The sequence below is a fragment of the Mugil cephalus genome, chromosome 10, assembly GCF_022458985.1.
Source record: "Mugil cephalus isolate CIBA_MC_2020 chromosome 10, CIBA_Mcephalus_1.1, whole genome shotgun sequence".
Taxonomy (NCBI): domain Eukaryota; kingdom Metazoa; phylum Chordata; class Actinopteri; order Mugiliformes; family Mugilidae; genus Mugil; species Mugil cephalus.
The window spans coordinates 12,097,090-12,118,382 of record NC_061779.1 but is presented as its reverse complement, the minus strand read 5'-3'; the positions used below and the strand labels follow the sequence as shown (position 1 = coordinate 12,118,382).

Here is a 21,293-nt window from a genome sequence, read left to right as displayed (position 1 = left end):
TCCTGCTGCAGGGGCACTGCATTTTAATTAGACACACAAACTGAGTGAGACACAAAACCCTGTTAGATACATGGGCAGTCTGGCAACATTACCAACACTCAGTTTTATGCAACATCTGAGCTGCAGCATAATGTTTCTGTCAAAGACAAGTACCGCAATTTTTTAACGCAAATTAACATATTTAGCATCAGAGTACATGATGACTGTATGGTTGAGTTTTTCTTAAAAGGTATATTCTCTTGCAGACCATATTAACGTAGCTTTAATAATAGACTTTGGTAAAATAGACATGCTCAGTAAGAAAGCATAATTTACAATCGACCTTTTAAGCAAGCAGGTGGAAAAGAGGTTTTAAAATATGATGATAAGCAGTGAAGCTGATGCAGTCCACACAAATGAGTTTTGGTGGAAGGTGTAGTATAAATACGGACTTATTGATTCAAGGCAGCCCCTGAAAATAAAAGGAAGCATACAGTCTATTCACTCAGCACCCTATCCAAGGAAGATGAAAACAAGAGGCGCCATGCAAGCATACAGAGATGCACTTTAAGGACTTGGCAAAAGTACAAACAAACTGAGCAGACGAGATGGAACATTGAAGCAGACACTGCTGCATCTTACATTTGACTCAGGTTCACTATCAAAACCGGCGCTTCTCCTTTTACTAACTTTCACTGATTAGAAGGAAGAAAAACTACGCTACTTTTATTTGTCCATTTATTCTATAATTCATGGATTCATTGCAGAGTAGGAAGGTCCACGAAGGCACGTTTTCATTAAAAATGCAACACGATGACGTTTTGTAGCAGAAACACAAGAAAACGGAGCCACGTGAGGGGTAGAAATGGAAGAGAGTAGTACGTTAAAAGAAGAGGGAAAAAAGGGCTAGAAGAAATCACATGACATGAAATGACATGGAATGAAAGCAGCAGCATCCTATTTACAGGAGAGACGTGGTCCTCTTCAATGTTAAAGCCAATAAAAGGTACTGCATATCTCCTATGACAAAAACATCCTGCCTGCCTATATCAAGAAAAGTTAGTGTGTAATGGAGGGTATGTACATGATGTCACAGCGAGTCACAGCAAGTCTCCATGGTTACGGCCACTGAGTGGCAAAAAGTGACAGTTGAGCATGGAGATTAGTTTGAATCATAGGGGAAAATGTGGATTATCAAATCAAATTAAGGACAATTGGACTCGACAATGATTCATACCAGCTACCAAATAACAAATGGCCCACAGACACTGACGTGTGGCCAGAAATTAGTTGTCCTGATATTTATACGGAGCTGATTTCAAGTGCGGGAAAAAACTATAGTTATACTAAAGTATGACCTTTTGGTACTTTAAACAACACGGCTCCAACGGCTTTGTACTAGAGTACACCCTTATGTGGAAAAGTGGATTAGCTTCCGTTTCAGTTAGGTTGAGGTCTTCTCAACTATGATAAACGTAAATAAAAGACGCTAACGCTAAGAGCTTTACTAAGAAGTAATGTTAGCCATACAATACTGGAGCATCCGACCGGACGTTAAAAGGATGACAGGAGAGATTGCAAATATTACGTTTGATTTATTGTTATTGGAACGCAAATAGTTACCGTCGGCCATAACTAGGCCAAAACAATGTCGCCAAAATTATCTGACAGCCCTCCAGAATGTAACTTAAGAGGTAACTTAATGTATGACTTCTTAAAAAATAAATAAATAAATAAAATACAGCATGAATTAATATCACCTAAACACTAAATGTGAACCATTGAGTCAGGTTTCGGTGCCTGGACTGTAATCATCCATCCATCCATCCATCTGTCTTTTCCATCAGTGTATTGTGAGTATCGTGATGTGTTACGATTGAAAGGATCGCATCCTAAAAGCAGTCATTATCGACAGCTTCAAGTACTTACAGAAGGAATTGAACACACAACACCAAACACAACCACAAACTTCTTGTCAGTGTGGGTATAGTGATGGATCGTGATACACTGAAATTAAACTGACACTATGAATTGTTGAGTTTAATTTTACTTGGTTGCAAATAAGCAAAAAATAGCACTTGGCAAAATAATTATGATGCTTTATTGTGTATTTGTGACTCACTACCACTGCTCTTACTTTTACCTCTGACATTGAAAGAGAGGACATAATTTGCCAGATATATTATACTACACCTAGTAATTATTGCCAGTGATTGCTGTCCAGTTTCATTTTGGAGACTTCTCACAAAGCATTTTCTTATGTTGGTTTTGAGCAACAAATGTGAGCGGCTACGGTTACAAAATAACAGTAAAATCAATCGAAATCATCCGGATCGGCAAAAAAAAAGTAATTGCACGAATATTTTAAGGTCATTTTATGACGTTGGATCGAAATCCCTATTGCTGTACCACAGTAGTAATTTCGGACCAACTTTCCAAAGTCACTTTTTTAATCCCTCGGTGAAGAACTTATATTAAAGCTATGTTTATCCATTAAAACTATACTTGTTTTTATACTGACTGTTTTGGATTTAGTAAAGCCGACCATTAAAACAAGGCATTAATTACCCCTCTTGGTTTAATGTGGGTGTTAAAAATCCCTGGAGACGCAGAGCTCCTGCTTGCCACTTCCTCTTAAAGCAGACTGATGACTGCTGTTGTGTTTGTCTGTGTGTCTATAAGTACTGAACTCCTGCCTCTATCTATGTCTGCTTGGCCCTCAGCCCACAGCACGCTTGTCTGGGAGAGCGAAAGCTTCAGTAATCTCCAATATCCATACCTAACAGGCTTAAAGTGTAATGCTCTCAGCTACAAAAAGACCAATATACAGTATGACAGACGGTGGGTTTGATCCCAAGGAATAGGATTTTCTGTGAGGGGGCTCTTCAACCTTTACTGTATAGCAGCAAAATAAATCGCTGAGTAATTTGATACACTCTCAAGCTTAGCAAAGACCAACATTGCAAAAAAATAAAAAGCACTGGAAGCTTTAAAATGAAATTTAATGGACTCAATCACACACACACACAAAAATGCACATACACACACGCTCCAATTTATACTTTAGCACGCTAAACACATTTTACCTATGATGTATGAGCGCAGTATGAAGCCCATGCTCAAAGACAGTGATGGGGTGATGTTGCCATGGCAACATCGCCCAACATATCACTCACGGTAAATGTTTCTGCATAACGCATAGTTCACTTTTACACCTCTCCAGTGGAGATCTGGAATGAGTCCAATCTCTTTTCATGTAATAGGTGTTCTAAATAACGTGCTCCCTTCAGTCTCCTGCTGGCATTTTAGACATTTAGCATTTTAGAGAGTCCTTCAAGAGTAATTTGTTTCTGATTGCTTAGTCTATGGAAGGGGTTGGTGTCTTTTGAAAGCAATGATAACAAGAAAAAGAGTCAAACAAAGAGAATAATCTAAAAAAAGAAGGACTTTCCTTTTTTTAAACAAAATTTTTTTCAAAGCCTGGATCCAAGCCGTACGCTGACACAGCATGCACATACCAGCATGGTTACCCTGTTATTGGCCCATTACTACTTCAAAACCATGTAAACAAGACACAGTGGTGCATGTTAATGTTGTGCAATTCCTCCGAGACGAAATATGAGAAACCACATTTTTCTGATCAGTTAAATTGTATTTATATTTTGCCAAAATTTATCAAAATTATCTCAAAAGAGCCTGGGACAACTCTTTTTTTTTTAACAGTAGGAAACCGTAAGCAGACCCCAGCTGACACGTGACGACAATATTTCTAGATAAAGAACATGATCTATGATGACACACGAGTGCATAAAGAAGATTCAAAGCTGAAAAACACTCTACACTACCAACTACTCTGTATACTGTCAGCATTATGGGTAATTAAATAAGAACAGTGTCTGAAGGGTAACTGCAAAGCCCCACTGTGAGAGTAACCTGCATTTACTCCTGATCTCATGAGTCACTTTAGCAGTGGTGCGTTGAGTGTCTAACCTCTGCAGCCCGGCTCCTGGTAGCTCTCTCTGAACGTAACAGCATGGTGCCTCCTGAGTAATCCCTTTCAGAAGCACGGAATAATGTGTTTTAGCGCTGTATAATATCTAGTATTCCTTTTGATGAAGTACAGTTTTGGCAGGCAGGACAGTGGGAGCTTTCTGAATCGGTTGGCTAAAGGCTAGAACAAAGCAGAGCAAAGCCACAGCCTCTTTCCCGCTCAACAACACACGCACAAACTTGCAGAGCATGGGCTTATTGCATGGGACCCCCGCCCGAAACACATTGTGCTGAACACCCTGGCCACACTGGCAGCATAGCTTTGTCCAGCATTGTCTCTTCCGTGAGGACAATTGAGTTCTGGCTTACGTGCCAAACCGATTATTGGGGGAAAAAAGGAATAAACAGGAACACACAAATATGTGAGTGTGTTTGTTTATTACTACATGGGGACACAGGCAATCTGTGTGAAAGGACACTCATTAACAAGATGTGTATAACAAAAAAAGTGCCTACAATGTGCAAGTGGTTCAGTGATTATATATATAATCACATATTTCTGTACATAGTAGCTGTTTAAGATCCATTGTGACCTAAAGAAAGACAACATTGCGTGGGTGTGTGAAACAGTAACTATGATTCGGCCATATGAAATATTAGCTATGCTGTGGTTTGATTGCGTCATTCTGAGTGTTTGGGTTCGTAAGCAGCGTTGTCAGGGAGGGCGAGGGGAATGCATGCTGTCATCAGAATCAAAGAGTACAGAGAAAGGAAGAGCTGAATCAGGTCCAGTCATGTGCTTTCAAAATGACACCAGGACACAAGCAAGTAGACAGCGGGGGGACTGCGCTGGAGGATGAAACACAACTACACAGACCAGATGTAAAGTAGGACTAGAAAATGGAAACACGTAAAACAGATGTCAAAATAAAGCTGAAAGTACATGCAAGAAGGATCTTCCCCCTACGTTTTGAACCTGGCTGCAAACGGGCCTGAAGTCAACAGAAAGAGCAAAGAGGGCAGACAGCAAGCTCCAGGCTGTGACAGGGGGTATGAAGGCAGTGTATTTATTCAGCCCAGTGATGGTCAGAACTCCCACTGTAATTTATGCCTTTGCCATCCTGGTTTACAGTCTGCTATTACTCCTGACCTAAAATGATGAGTTTCGAGTTAGTGAGAGGCTCAGTGTGCTATTGAAAATCAACCCGGGCAAGTAGGTGTAACAATATGAAGACAGCACCTCCAAACAAGATGGAGGGCTGAATACACAATCCTAGTGGTGTAACAACACGGAATTAGTTTCATTAGGTGCCGCACGCGAATAAACAAATTGACATTTTTGTCATTTATATATAAAACAGTATTATTGTTGCTACAAAGAGAAAAGTGCTTATCGATCTGTTTTTGAATTACTGTAACTCACAGTAGTTTGCGCTATTGACAAAATTCAAAGTGTTCCTGAACATTGGGAAGTTGTGGTTTTGTCTGGAAGACCTTCGTGACACCTCAAGGGTTTAACTAACTTCATTTTTACCAAAAAATTCCTCCAAACAACTCTCTCATCCTGGAGCTCCCCAGTCTTGCGTCACTTCCCACCCTGCAGCCAACAGCAGCGGTGCATCAGGATTACCGTAATAACAGCTTTTTATCCAGAAAAATGATCTTCCCAGCGTTCAGCCACACTTTGAATTTTTGTCCATTGGTGAGTTACGGTAATTCAAATACTGCAAGCCTTTTTTTTTTTTAATCTGCGGGCATATGTTCAGGTCTAAGCTTAAGCCAACCAGTAGACCCGGCATTGCTGAACAAAGTAACTGGTTTCAATAAACTTTATTGGAATTATCATTTTACAAAATGAGCTGGAGTCATGTGTCTTTGTTCAGTGTGATCTGTACAGTCTGAGCAGCCAAACTGCAGGTTCTGGATGCAGGAAAACATCGGTGGTAAAGAGTGTGGACTAAAATATCCCATCAGATGCAGATGATGAGATTTTGTAAATAATATCTGTAAAAGGGGGGAAAAAATTAAATACACTTTCCATTCTGATACATGCACACATGTGGCTGTGGTGTACCTGTTTCTTTTTGTTCCTGCACAGACATTTCTGGGAATGCGGAGATGACTGCATCATCCATATTATAGAAGTCAGAGAGGGACTGGTGGATGCAAAAGCTGAGAAATTAAAGCAGGCATCTCCTTGCCTCATAACCAGGTGTCGCTCAACCTTTTCCAACGTCGCAAATTATTTATAGAGATGTGAATTCCCCCAGACTTTGTGACAGGAATCATCTATCAAAGCTCAACAACACGACATGCATTGGTTTAAAGAAGAGTAAGGACGTGGTACAGGCAAATGCAATTATATAATTAACTAACAACAACAAATTACACCCACATACCAAATAACGAAGCCCAAATAATTGATATTAGTAGTACCTACAAGCAGAGACCCACATAGAGCTTACTATGGTGGATTATGAACAGCCTGGGGCTATAGTCCTACATGGCCTGGTTTCAGAGCATACTGAACAAAACAGAATCAATTCCTGTTCTCTAATCTGGCAAATCATTGTCTCTCACTTAGTTGTTGCAGTTTCTTACAGAAGTCACACACAGAAAGACAGCAACACTCCGATAAACACATCTGAGTGGGCGCAGTAAAGTGAGGTTATGAAGAGCAATTAGGCGTCTGTAAAGTAAAACAAAACAGCACTTTACAAGCCAGGGCCAAAAGAAAATAAAACCAATCACAAGTGAGTGGAGTGTGTATTTTGTATTATCTGTAACTCACAGAGGCTGGATCTGTAAGCATGTGGAAAGTTGTTAAATGCTAAATAAATGTCTTCTACAGCTCATACATTCTGAATCGATAACTGATAAACAACGAAATGGGAAGACGGAAGAGGCTTTTCTTCAGCAGATGTTGTAGCATAGGTCATTCTGCCCAGATGTGCAGTAGCTCAAACATGTCTTCCCACGGGCCATGCTGCTGACAGCTGCCACCTGCCCAACCCTCACTGATTGAGCCTGACAGCACAGAGTCTCAGCGAAGGTTCACGGAAAATACCCCATGTGGCGGTAATTTAGCTTAACAAATTTATCCACTGTGCCCCAACTATTGTGTGATCTTTCAGCTCCACGCAGACTTTTTCAGACAGAAAAAACGCGCGCACACACACACAGCGAGGTCATCTTGATCAAGGAGCTTCAATAGCAGGTTACAGCAGTAATGTGACAGAATGACAGAAAACCATAGAGACCACAAGGCAAATTCTGTGTTGGAAACATTCACTGGCAGATTTGTAAGACTGGCTTTCACTTACAGACTCATGGAGAAACACGGCTTGCTTATTCATAGCTCTGAAAGCAAAACAAAAGCACTCAACCTGGCCACTGCAAGACACAAACGTCCGTACGTCCTCCAACACATCTACTGCACAAACACGTACTGTACATGGAAACGCACAAACACTGACCCAAGCCCACGGTGAGTAACTGAACCAGTGCAGAGGAAAAAAATATTAGCATTCTGTCAGGGTTTCAGACGAGGCTGCACCAGTTCCTCACACAGCCAACATGCAGCAGAGCATAACAACAGAACGAAAGAAAGGGAGCGTAGACAGGTAATCAGGGATGGGTTGGAGGGGGGGGTGTTTGTAACTGGAGAAAAGAGAAAATGTGAAATACGGAGAGACAGAGAGGGAAATAAGGGTTTACACCAAAGGTGATGGGGAAAAATTGAAACCAAAGAGATGATGAGAGCAACTGAGGTACCTTACTATTGAGCCTGGCCTTCCTGGCTTTCTTAGCTTTCCTTCCCTTTTTGTCAGCGGGTTGTCTTCTGCCCAGTGCGGCTCCCATCTCACACACCACATGGACACACTCCCCGTCACACGCGCAGTCCCTCAGGTCAGCTATACTTCGAATGCCAAAACATCCTCCACATGGCCACGTCCAGCCACCCCCTCCCCCTCTCCTCCTCTTTCCCTGGTTCTCTTTCCTTCTCCTTCACTACCTTTCGTCTAGCGAAAGCAGCCCATCCACACTCACATGGTCACTCACACAAAACCAGGACGCGCGCAGGCACACCAACTCCTGAGCATGCACAGACGGAGAGATGGTGAGGGGTGATTTTGCAGGATGCTGGAGAGAACAGAGGCAGAGTGGGGAGAGGGAAAGAGAGCCAGAGAAGAGGGAGGGAAAATAAAGGGAGGAGAGAATGTGTAAGACAGAGGGAGGGAAAACCGAATGGGGAAAAAATGAGGGAGAGCAAGGTCTGAAGATGGATATCCGAGGTGAAATAAAATACTGAGAATAATGAGATGAGTGGACGTAATTCCCTGCTGTTACTGCAACGCAATAAACTAAGTGTTACACAACTATCGACTAATGCTTTTGTTTTTGTATGTTACAGAGTATCCTCTGTCCATATTTTGGTATTAGAGTCTGGTATGATACATGATCACAAAAATATAGACGTGGATAATCACGAATTAGGAAAACAGCACAAACTATTACAATGGAAGACTCGACAACTGTCAACAATCTCAAGTTCCAAGTGATTGTTTGCGTGTGTGCCCAAGGAAGCGGCGAGTGCTCTTGTTTCTACCCAGACACGTCTTCTTTCTTCAAAGCACATTTCTCTTCCTTTTACAGGATTATCCATAAGGGGAGCTTTGTGTGTGTGTGTGTGTGCGTGTGTGTGTGAGGGATTCCCCATTGGAAATATTCTCTCATCCTGTGCCACGCAGCTGTGTGTGTGTGTGTGTGTGTGTGTTATGAGCTTGTATTTTGTTTATATGCGTGTTTATGCAGAAAACCCACGTGAAATTTCATATAAGCTGCACTTGCGAACACACTGCGTTGATAGAAGCGTTCAGACAGCGCACTAATGTCCTCTGTGGGATCGTACAGTTCATAACAATGTCACGCCGACAATGAGCTACGCTCCGTGTAGCTTTATTAGAATTTGAAAATAATGCAGAAATTCTCATTCATAAATACAATGAGCTGCAAACAACAACACCAAGATTCAGTGTAGGAGGAATAGCTTTACTCTGCTCCCACACTTGCAGTCTAGCAAAAAATGCGGAATAATGACTTGTAACTTGTACTGGGAAAGATTAATAGTCTTTATCCAAAGAGAAAGCACATTTTTATTGAGCATCTGACGTCACGGTGCATTTATGATAATGGAACACACAAGAAAAGCCCTCACCCTGGTATTGTGCGCCGTTTCATCCATGACCACATTATTAAATAGTGCGTAACTAAATGCTCTCTAATACCATTTTGCCTCCAGCTTCCACCCCGCCTTCCCTTGTCATCACAAGAGGCATGATGCCCAGGGCCTTTATTTACAATTTAAATAAATACCTAACTTCCAATCCATCCATCTATCCATGCACCTGTACTGAGGAATCACTAACGCAAGCTTCTTCTCCTAATAGATAAGACAATCTATCGGTGATTGCACCGTTGCTGGAACGTGGACATCAACATTCCAGCAACATAGATCTGAAAAAAACCCTTTTTCAAAGTCCATGAAAGTCACCCATTCTGCAGGCCTCTCACATGGCCCACCGCCTACACAAAACACCCACATGCATTCACCCGTTTACACAGTGTGCTATGTAAATTTTTTTTTTTTTCCTTTTTTTTTCCATGAAGCCACCCTGTGTGGCTAATCAGGACAGTTACAGTTTGACAAGGTCTGGTTCAGTCGGGCAAAGGGAAAAATGAATGGGAAAATCCTATCAACTATGGCCTAATTTCAAACTTTGGCCTCCGGCTAATGAACTCCATGCTTGCAAAGTGGGCTAATGCTTGACCTTTGCCTGGCACAGCAGCTCGCTGCAGGATGAATTGTGAGCATAGTGACTGCCAAGGCTGCAAGAATAACCCATAACTGGATTTTCCTCTTTGCCCCTTAAGTCATTAAGAGACAAAAGAAACTTTGCAGTTTTGAAAAAAGGGGAGAAATGTTCAATTACTTTGTAGTATCCTTTGCGCTACTTTATGGCTGCCTACAGAAGATAACTGGTAATTATTATACATCTGCAAATATATTCTTTCTTCAAAACGTCTAGAGACACAGCCAGTCGTTGTCTAACTTGGGCACGACTGTGAATTCAATAAGTATCAAACATTGTGGCACTTTCATAAAGTAACAAAGTCAATCTGTACAAAGTATTTTATACATACATGCTATGTGTCACATATTTGACCTGAGCATCAGAAGTGTGGTTATGTTGAGGTTTCTCTTTAACAAACTGCAATCTCTCAGGGACACTTCAGTGTAAAAAGGACGTACTTCTTTCACAGCCCATTCACACATTCACGTTTCTAGTTGGTGTCAGGGAGACACACACTCCAATTCACCATTTGAGAATTTTACCAGATCTACTGACCTGTGAGGCAGGCCAATCACAACAAATTTTATCTTTATGTGTGATTTATTGTGTGAAATTACCATCTAAATTGCAGCCAGGAAAGAAACTGATCTTGGCTGAGTGTGTCAGCCGAGTAGGACTCACTCACACTTTGTCGAAGGAATGTAGCAGAGGGAGGCAGTTTAACACCAGAGTGGTTAGACAAGAGAAAGGCATGACTCATCCTTATCATCACTGCTTTTCTGCATGCCTCTCTCTCTCATTCACCATTTCTCATTCTCTTTATGTCTGACACACAGAGGAAACACAGAATAGCCAAAAGCCCAGCAATAAACTGCCCTTCTACCCGCACAACCATTTTCATTGACATGTTACATAAATCTCGACAGGCTAGATCACGACCTCTACTTTTTGCGACGTAAAACAAAATATTAAAAACAACACTGAAAAGACCGTGTGGCCGCTACATTTGCTGTACTGATATCTAAAAATGCTATATCTATAACAATAAGAACACAAAATGTATAACTTCAAAGAGCCCTTTGGTAAAAAAAGACAACTACTGAGCATTAAAAATATAATCAAATCTTCTCATGGGATGTCTTCAAAGCTAAATCAGCTATAAACCATTATATGGTTCTCACGAGCATTAGTGTATTAATTGAAAAGAAAACGCATTTAAGAACATTAGTCACACATAGGACTGAATAGTGGCTTACTCTATCCTCTTTACGGCATTTTTTTTCATTGGATCATTATGTGAGGCAGCATGTTTCAGTAATGCTGGATTACAGCAGGGATTACAGCATATGCTAAATAACTAATGTGCAATTTTCTCAGCGAAGTTCAGTTGAAATTTGACCTTCGCGACAAAGACAGCGAACAGACCTGAGGCTCAAATGATCCAAACTGTGGTTCCAGTTGCTACAGCAGCAGCGCTCAACTATAGACACACACTGTTTTTCTCTGAAGGGTAAATCTTTTGTCATCTCGTGGAGTTTTAGAGCAAATGCATCCAAATCTCTCCACTGTCTGTTGACACATAGTCAAACACGCCATCAGGATGTACCGTTACCAATTTACTAACATCTCCTATTATAACAGGCACGCCGCTCTAAACCAGTTCCCATATACACGGAGCCAAAATTCACATTCTGCCAGTTTGTCTCGGTTCCTCAGCAGCTTTAGTGTGCCAGTCTTTATCCTTTTCTGCCCGTCTGTATTTGCATGTGTGACCACCTGCCTGCCCCTCACCACTGTCTGCCAACATTAATCCTTTGGTTCTGTCTTCCAGCTAGAGCTGCCTTCTTGATGCAGATCCATCGGGTACAGGCTGAGGTTTATTGAACCTGCCTTGCCGTCTGCAGACCATTTAGTAAGTAATACGCAAACAGCCCTTTGATATAGAACTTGATAATGTAAAACTTTCAAATATTACATTCAAACATCTATACTTTCACAAAACAACTGTATGTATGAGTGCAGTGTTACAAATAAAATCCATTGCACACGACCAAGGTTTTAACGTGCGGCAACGTCATAATCATAAACTACACTGGTTCATGTTTGCGTGAGATCTACCATGCTGCCTTGTGTATGAGCACACGTTGTCCTTATACAAGGCTCTTAATGTTTTGTGTGGCCTAAAGAGAGTACTTCACTTACACATGAATGAACCAACGGACGCACAGAGAGGAGCTTTTACTGCGGTCCTCATAAAATTTGGGAATTAAACTTGACCAAAGCCTTCAAGATGCAAATTTGTAGCCACTGTTACATATCATTAGCAAGTTCAGTTGCAACAGAAAAACAAATATGCTAAAAAAAAAAAAAAAAAAAGTTAAACAAGGGGCATTTCAATTAACAGATTCATTTTATACCTTTGTTTTTATATTTTCCATCATAATGACGTCACTATCTAAATTTGTTACCAAAACCAGTAAAAGCAGAAAACAATATTCATAAAATGAATTTAGTTAAACATGAACTTAGTGTTTTAGAGAAGAAAACCTGCACCCAGCGCACACACACACATTACATAACATGAATGTTAATGATGGTTATTTGCTTTTGAGATCAGTGTGTGGAGCAGTTGCAGCTGCTGTAGTTCATAAACAATAACTTCAAACAATCACAGGATTTACAGGAAATTAACATGCTTTTTTTGTGCACAGTATGTTAACAGCTGATTGTGTTACAGATGTCTGTATTTGAGCTGCTTGGTAAGTTTAAGGTGTTTACTTACTTTCTGGTTTCTAACTTTACACTGATCGTTTGATTAAATACAATAACTATCTCTATGCACATCTCTATTATAGAGCAACCATGACAGTGAGCACGTTACTGCACTGACACTTGCTGGCACAGTTTCACATTGTGTTGTTATCATCCCGTGTCTCCAGTGTGTGCACTATGCCATGTAAGGTAAGGCACTTTCAGTTGTATAAAAAAATCATTGATTGCAACATGTTCTGAATTTTGACACCAAGACACAATTTCACAGGCAAAGCTCTGCCACTACGAAACTGAATTCTTATTTCATCTTCAAGAAAATACCGAGCAAGAGAATACAGTGATCAGCCATAACATTATGACCAGTGAAGAAGTGACTAACACTGACCATCTTGTGACAATAACGTTCTTCTGGGAAGCTTCTGGACCTGGCATTTGTGTGGATGTTACTTAGACATGTACCCAGCACCCACCTAGACCAGACCAGGCACCCCCACCTCATGGCATGACAACGACAATGGCAGCAGCCATCCCCTGTAACATGCAGCCTGACACGGGCACACACAGGTTTAGGAACAACTCAAAAAAAAAATTGAAAAAAAAAATGAAAAAAAGCACAAGGTGTTGACCCGGCCTCCAAATTCACTAGATCCCAAACTGATCAAGTATCTGTGGGATGATCCACAGAGGACCCTCCCCTCAACCTCAACCCCAAAGACCCCCCACTAACAACATCCTGTTGCCAGACACCACTTGACACTCTCAAAAGGCCCATGTCCATTATCCGATGAGTCACAACTGGTTTGGAGGTGGTCATAATGTTATGCTTGACTGGTGTGTGTGTTGGGCAAAGGGTCCTTATTCCATGTTGAAGAGGCGAAGGGATCCATCTCAGTTAGCACAAACCCATTTGTGAAGGCTTGTACTAAGAAACGACGCCACAAATCTGTCCAAGACCTGAGTCATCAGAGATTTATGGACTGGATTTCAAACGTTTCATTGACTCAGTTCACAAGGCTGCACAAATAAAAAAAAAATAAAAAAAAAAAAGCACACGGCTGTTTGGTCTTACCTTGGTGTGGAGCTTCAACAGCTGCTTTTCATCCAGGTAGGTCTGAGTGTAGACACGTCTTTTATAGCGGAACTGAAACAAAAGAGCGAACATCAGAGGCTAGGCAGTTTTCACAAGGATTCCTTTTGTTGTTGTTTCAACATGTTTCTGCCTAACAAGGACACCGCACAGAAGAAAAATAATGATAACTATAATTAATGTCATTCCAAATAAATTTGTCACACAGCATCGGCTCCTCCGACCAAACTGTAAAATAATTAGGATTGGTCGTCCTATGAGAGATAAAACCAAGGCATGCAGACACAGAAACAAAGATTCTGACTCATTTAATAATCCGTCACCACCAGTAGGACACCAAACTGTTGCCTCGTATATGGCTGTCATCTCTTTCCAGCAGTGCTGCTTGTCTTCTTTTCAACATGTTACGTCTTACAAGTCCACTGTTCCCTGACGCTTGAAAAGAAAAATAATAAAAAGAAAAGAAAGGCCTCCCGGTTTGATCCAAGAAATGTGCAGGAAGAACAGCGTCCCTCCAGACCTCAGAAATGCCCCCTCAGAACAGCCTTTTAAGCGTAAATGGAAAAGCCACGTTTTCAGGCACGTCAACTGTTCACATTTTAAATTGCTATTTGCATTGTTTGTATTGCTGACTGTTGATTTTTACACTCAATTGATGAAAAACACTTGTGGCGTGAAGGGTGCTATATGAATTACTTAATTAATTTCACTGGATGTAAGATTACCTGAATGATAAAAAAAAAAGAAAAAATCTAGTAGTAGTAGTAGTGGTTTCCACACTTTTAGTGAAAATGGTCTGAGCAGCTGATTAACAAAAATGATGGATGGACAGATTATTTCTAACAGCATAATATGAAAGGCAGATAAAGCACATGCATTATCTGCATTTATTTCCAAAATAAGGTCAATGAGCATTCACTTTATACACAAAGTGAAGAACTGCGTGTCCCCTTTCACCACTAGACACGTCTTTTGGCTCCCGCCCACAGGACCATTGAATAAAACCCCAAACTGTGCCTGAATTGTTGGAACTGAAAAGACAGATAAAGAAATGTTCAATGCAGTTTTTGCAGCATCAGGCTTTGCAAGTCAGACGACACGGTTTGAAATCCAGACTTGAATGTTTGGTTGTAATTAATGTGTATGTGGTGTGACTCAGCCCGTTGAGACATACGCTATTTCTGCTACAAGCTAAACATTTAAAGATATAGCATATGTACTCAGTCATTTCTCCATGACTGTCTTAAAAAAAAAATCCACCCCTGCAAAATAATTTGTCAAGGTTCTGATTCTTCATGCAGCCGGATCATTCATTAGGTCTGTTACCCGCTGCTTGTTCAGCAGACAGGCTTCACTCAACGCTGACAGCCTGTAATAGCTTTAGAACTTCCTGGGACTTTCACTGCACAGGACTGACAATGTATTTTCTCTCACTCTCTCAGTGTGTGTGTGTGTGTGTGCCTGTGTGTCAGTGCATGAACGTCTATCTCCCCACCGATGTGTGGCGTTCACCAACTGGCTAAATCCACGACAGAGCAGAGGATTTTGAGCTGCTAATCCAAACCTGTCAATCATTTCTACACAACCACAGGCCTGGGGGAATAACTGCAGGTCAATCAATGACGCACACAGTGCTCTGACAGAGTAGTAGCACTTGTGATGGCGTGCGCGCACAAACACAGCAACTGACTGGAGTCCACGCCTATTCAGCTAGATTTAAAGCTTCTACCAATATAACCAGGTCCACAGGGAGCGAGACTGAACAGGAACTTTGAGATAGTGGCCAATTATACCGTAACAGAAAACGAACATGCGTATAAAATCGTGTGTAACGGTAAGTATTGTGTCATTGTGCTGCTCTACTAGCATCACGTTATTCCAGCTGTAAGTGGCATTCCATGTTCCTCACATCTATACACAAAGAGATTTTCCAATACATCAATGCTACAATGGCACTGATCCTCAAACATAGTTTAGACACTAACAACATCGAGCTCTATGTATCATGAACAAAAGGCTCGAAAAATTTGAATACTTATGGGAAGACTTTGCTCTTTAGTAAATTTTTTTATTATGCTCCCCACCTGCTGACACGTAATAAAATTACAGAAAACAAACAGTCACAAAAGCAGCTGACATCTTTACACCGCTCTGTGTAAAGTGACACCACACATGTAATTCCCTCGGATCAAAAACCATGATGGACAGGCAGTGCAATTATCTCTGAGAGCTGACAGCTTCGGCAGACAACACAGTGCCATTGAGCGTAGCATTATTGCTACCGGGTTTGACTGGCACATCATGACAGGAAAAAAAAGCATACGTCGCACTCAAAAATGATGCACACACTCAAATGCTGCGTGTGCTTGTGAAGCAAAATGCCTACAGCGCTCCTCAGTAACAATTACTTACGGGATGATCGACAGACGGCAAAAGGACCCATCGGTTTAGTCCACACTGCACAGTTTGTGAAGAAAATGATCTCAGACACCGTTACAACGGTCCTTAAAGGTCACATCGACATGGTAACATTGAACAGTCGTGGTTGCAGACGAGTTCACAGTAGTCAGTCTCTTTCTCTTTGTTCAAAGATTATTCAAAGAACTTAGAGAAGCAGTGGGAAGAGGAAAAAACTGTGCGTACTACAAATACGCTAATATATAGTAAGGTTACTAATTTCTCAAACAGTACAAAGTCTCTTTAGTTGTAACAGTGGGAAACAAGAAAGCCCAGCATTATCCATAACACTACATGTGCAGGTGTCTAAGAGTGAAACAGGATATGGAGGTTTTTTCTTTACCTAATGACCGACTTGTTTGGTTGTGCAAACATCTGGTGCTCAGTATTTGCTAATGTTAGTCTTGGTCATGCTCTTTGAATTCATAAAATCTCTTGTAAGATGTCTTGTAAAACACATCTTAAGACAAACACTCTTTTAGAAATAGTTCCTCACATTTGTACTGCTATGCCAACCAGTCAAGTTTGAGATACAAGTTTGAACAAAATGAAACTGTTTTTGTTGATGTTTCGTAGAGCATTATGATGTCACGGTGACCTTTGATGATGAAAACATTCCCTCGGGAGAAATCAAGTCTCTGTCTGTCTGTTTGTTTTATTAGACATTTGTGTCAAAATAATCATATAAATTCTTGGGGTACAGTCAAAACGAGTCCAGGAGAAAGTTTTGGCCAAATTTGTAGAAATTTCCTTGAGGTGTTTCTGAGATATTGAGGTTTACAATTTGAGCATTTGAAGTTTTTAGTGTTTTAGAAGACATTCATCTCAAATCTGAAAAACAATCTATGATTGTAAAAGCAGATGACAAACGATTCGAATGTGAACTGGTTTCCCCTCAATGCCAATTATCATTGTTTGGAGGATGACAGAGCTCATAAAGGGAGATTATGCATGCTTTTTCCACCTCTTGCCCTCTTCCGCTCACACTTCTTAAAGCCTCATACATACACATGATCCTCACGTACCTCCAGGTAAGGTACAGGAGCAATGGATGGGAAGGGGTACTCCCTTAGCTGTCTCTCCTCATCCAGAAACTTGCCAGCCTTGCCGTTGTAAGCCGGCTGGAATAGGCCATAGTTGAGCACATCCTTGAGGCTCTGGTTGAGTGTACAAAGGATCCGCTGCTTGGACAGCCAGATTGGAGCATCCACGTTGAATTTTAAACATTTCTGCAGAAAATGAGAGAAAAGGAGGGAAGAACGTTAAGTATTTGTCCCTTTTTTTTCTCTACCTGTCTTATATTGCACTACAGTGGATTACAACTATAATTATAACATTTAGGTGCTGAAAAACATCTTAGAATATTAAATATAGAGGAGCTGAACTTCTAATGTCACACACAGGGTAGAAGCAAGGGCTTTAATCATTACAAACAATTCACAAAGGTATAGAATTTCACAAATATACTTTTTTTTCACAAAAGGTCATCCTTACAGGCAGTAGTAGTTTGCATACTAGAGTAAAAAAAACTGTAATTGGAGAAAGAGCTCTTACGAAAATGCTATTTTGCAAACACAAATTCATGTCTAAATTGTGAGTATTGTTGATTCTTGGGATACTGTGTAGATAAAGCAATATGTAACTACTACATCAACAGCAGCGTTAGTTCTGTCATCAGTCATAAAAACAAGAAATCAAAGGTACGGATGCCTATAGGAAAGATGTGAAAAATTATCTACTGTGTTAATATCTGCACTTTAATGAACAACTATATATAATATGTAAGAATGAAAGTGACAGTGTTGCCAAATTCTATACATTCCTTAACAATTAATTCCACCTCATACTGTAGGTTTATCGTGCTTAAGTCAACACCTTAACTAGTACCAGCTTCTCCTCAGTGTAAATGGTGGTTATTATCACTAGGTAGAGCACTTCCCTCTAGTTACCACATTGTGGAGCCTAAACTACAGATGGCACAGAGAGGGAGAGAGGGAGAGAGGGAGAGAGGGAGGGGGGTAGGGTGAGGAGCGAGAGAGAGAGAGAGCAAAACCCACAAGTAATAAATCAATCACTGCTGCCTGCAGTATTGACTCAGAACCTCAACTTTATCCTGTTCAGCTCCACTATGTATCTGACACTCAGTCGCAGCTGTTGTTGCATTGCATCTTCTCTCAGCAGTTAAAAACAACTAACAAATACACGCAAATACCCACATGCATGAACATCAGAGCATCCGTTTAAAAATCTTAACCTGGTTTAAAAGGATAACAGCACAGTGGCTGCAGGTGCACGTAACAGACGTAAGAGTATGCATAATTCTGACAGTATTACACTGGGAGATAGGATCCTGATTAGATTTTGAAATATTCATGAGTTGGACGTTCATTGTGCATTGCTCCGAGCTTAAACTAAATCACAATATCACCTAGACGCGCTAATGCAGACGGCGTGAAAGAAAAGGGGCAAAGGACAGGCTGTATTTGATGGTGCCACACTAGTCCACTGTCTCGGCCTGCTGCTCCTTATTGTCGTCAAACAATGCCCTGAGCTCAACAAAGAGCAGTGCAGAACTGAATCGTTCCCTAAACTTTAGTAAATGGAGATAATTAAAAAATAAGAGTGAAAAAACAGCACCAACTGAACAGACAACATTTGAGTCTGGTGCAGATCCAGAACCAGATCAGCTGCTACTGCAATATCAGCATGCAGGTCAGGATAGCAGCCCCGTTACCTCTCTTGACAGTCTTGTAAAGATAATGTCAAGAGGACTCGATGAGGGTCTCCTGTTCTACATGGTATCCATAATATCATGACATTTAATCGACCGAAAGCAAAAACAGACGTGCCATTGGTCTGGAAATAATTGATGAAAGGATTAGAGCATGTTGTAGATGGGAGTTTATCGAGCCAGCGAGTCAATAATATCATCTTAACATTTACTGATGAAATTGGTCCACGAGTAGAAGTTTCCACACTTCTCAGATCTCTTAATGAAAAAGGAGCTCATGAGTTTCAGCCTGGCTATGTGAAATAATCAAAGCGAGCCATTAATAAAATGCATCTCCCTGCAGCCTTCTAAAAGGCTGTGCTAGTCACTGTAAACCATAAACACTGATTCTTTATCTTTCTGCTGGGAGGTCTATCTGAGCTAGTCCCATTGCAGAGTAAATTTTATAAAATATGTTTTTAATCTGTATTTAACGTCTACCGTTAAGACAATAATAAACATTATGACATATTACAACGAGATCAGTCTCTACATATGCTGTGCTTTCAATACAACAAGGATAAGGCCTGTTTGTCAAATAGTCAGACCTAGGACTAGTTCACTAGTTATGCCTCCACCAATCGAGCATAACATTATGACCACCATTGTAATCTAGTGTAGATCTCCCCTGCGCCTCCAAAACAGTTGACTCATCAGAGAACGGACATGGACCTTCTGAGGGTGTCCTGTGGTGTCTGGCAACAGATTATTGTTATTACCTTTGGGTGCTTTGGGTTGAGGGTAGAGGCCTCTTTGAATCAGAGAGATTTTTGAAAACCATTTCAAAAACTCTTAAAGCAATACTTAAATTAATGACCAAAACTTCAGTCAACCAAAACAGCAATTTTAAGGATGATGCACAGAAATGTAAGTATCGAACTCTGTGGTTATGCCGAAAGGTGCAAGACGCAGCAATCAAGTACAATCCGTCACTAGTAAGATTTTTAAAGAAGTAATTATCTACTTGAAAACATTTGGGGACACAAGAAATTTGTTTTTTTGTCAGTGAATAAACACACTAAACTAAACTGAGGAACTAAACTAACCTCCTGAGACCCTGCGTCCTCACATGGGGACGTTAAGTTTTAGGTTTTATTGCAGCTTATTCTTTAGTCTGCCATCTAATGGTAGCAAAGGTTAAAACTTATTTATTTATGCTTATTAATGTTCCTAGTTTGATATGACCACAAATTATAATTATAAATAACTGAATAACCCCAGTGTCCACATGTGAGGACATTGTTTTTTTTGTTTAGTTTTTTTTTCAAAAACTACTACTTCCTGTTCAAAGATGATGCTTAGGTTTTATACGTCTTTGGTCCTACTAATCCCAAATACCTTGGAGGAATTAGAAATGAATACCAAATAAAAGCTCGGGCCTCAGGAGGTTAAATAAAGCTCTAAAAAGTAGCATCTTAATTTTGAGAGAAGTTCTATTTGTCATTGCACTGAAACCCAAATAAGGTTTTAAATACTTATGGTAAAAAGGCCACAGATAACTCTATCATCAAAAAGAAATAAAGACAAACGTCAATTAAAGATTGATGAACGTTCAATCACTATTCACCTTTCATAATGTGAGCATCTTTTAGAATGTGCACATTTTTAGTTTTTTTGTATTTATCAGACTTGAATGTACATATAATGTCTATTCTCTGCTGCCAGGGCCAGAATTAATAACTTATTGCAATAGCTACTAGCCAATTACTCAATGTCAACCACATCCAAGATGATACAAGGTCACTTGCTGGAAAATGTCCATGTATATTATTAGTCTTATATATAATAAGAAACTGCCAGAGCTAGCGTGAAGATTGATACATGCAGTAAGTTAAAAAATAATAAAAAATAATACTAAATTCTCAGCCTTCTATACTGGTTGAGAGAAAAACGTATTACATCTTGGAATTGTCTCTGTCCATTATGTCACTAAGAAGAGCCTGAAGGCACCACATTCAATCAGCAATCGGAAGACAAAGCTCTCTCCAAAAAGTGAATCTAAAATAATAATAAAAAAAACAAGACCACGGTGCCAAAAACATCTCCTGCTCTGCTTCTGTCAGGTGATTCTGAAAAATAAATAGTGACTCATTTATAAAACTATTTAATACTGAAGAGCAAGGAAAACATACTTTTGTAAGTACATGTGCTGCAAATAATTTCCTTTCAGCTCAAATCAAAGTTACATTAGGTACCATTACAATTTTATATGTACACCTGCAGAGTAAGAAGATTTCAGTTAAATCACAATGTCAAATTGTACCAAATATCTAAACTTCTCTCACTAATGAGGTTAAAACTAACTGAAAAAGAAGGACTTGTGACCAAATGTGTCATTTCCGTTTATATACCCATTCCCCTCAACAGTAACATCAGTGGTTCT

General features: G+C 40.3%; 1 protein-coding gene across 10 annotated transcripts in view; it reads right to left on the bottom strand.

Annotated features, from left to right (window-relative positions):
* The window catches only part of shank3a (SH3 and multiple ankyrin repeat domains 3a), a 131,439-nt gene that overhangs the window by 86,009 nt on the left and 24,137 nt on the right, over positions 1 to 21,293 (bottom strand). For 9 of the 10 annotated variants that reach the window (XR_007113519.1, XR_007113518.1, XR_007113520.1 and 6 more), the window contains exons 3-4: positions 17,166 to 17,369; positions 13,666 to 13,737 (exon numbers count right to left, since the gene is read on the bottom strand). Coding sequence is in view for 7 of the 10 variants with exons in the window: in XM_047595644.1 (XP_047451600.1) it covers positions 13,666 to 13,737; positions 17,166 to 17,369 (276 nt within the window). In the remaining 3 variants the exon portion in view is untranslated. Of the gene's footprint in view, positions 1 to 7,743; positions 7,935 to 13,665; positions 13,738 to 17,165; positions 17,370 to 21,293 lie in introns of those variants that run through there. The other variant, XM_047595648.1, reaches the window with a different exon arrangement.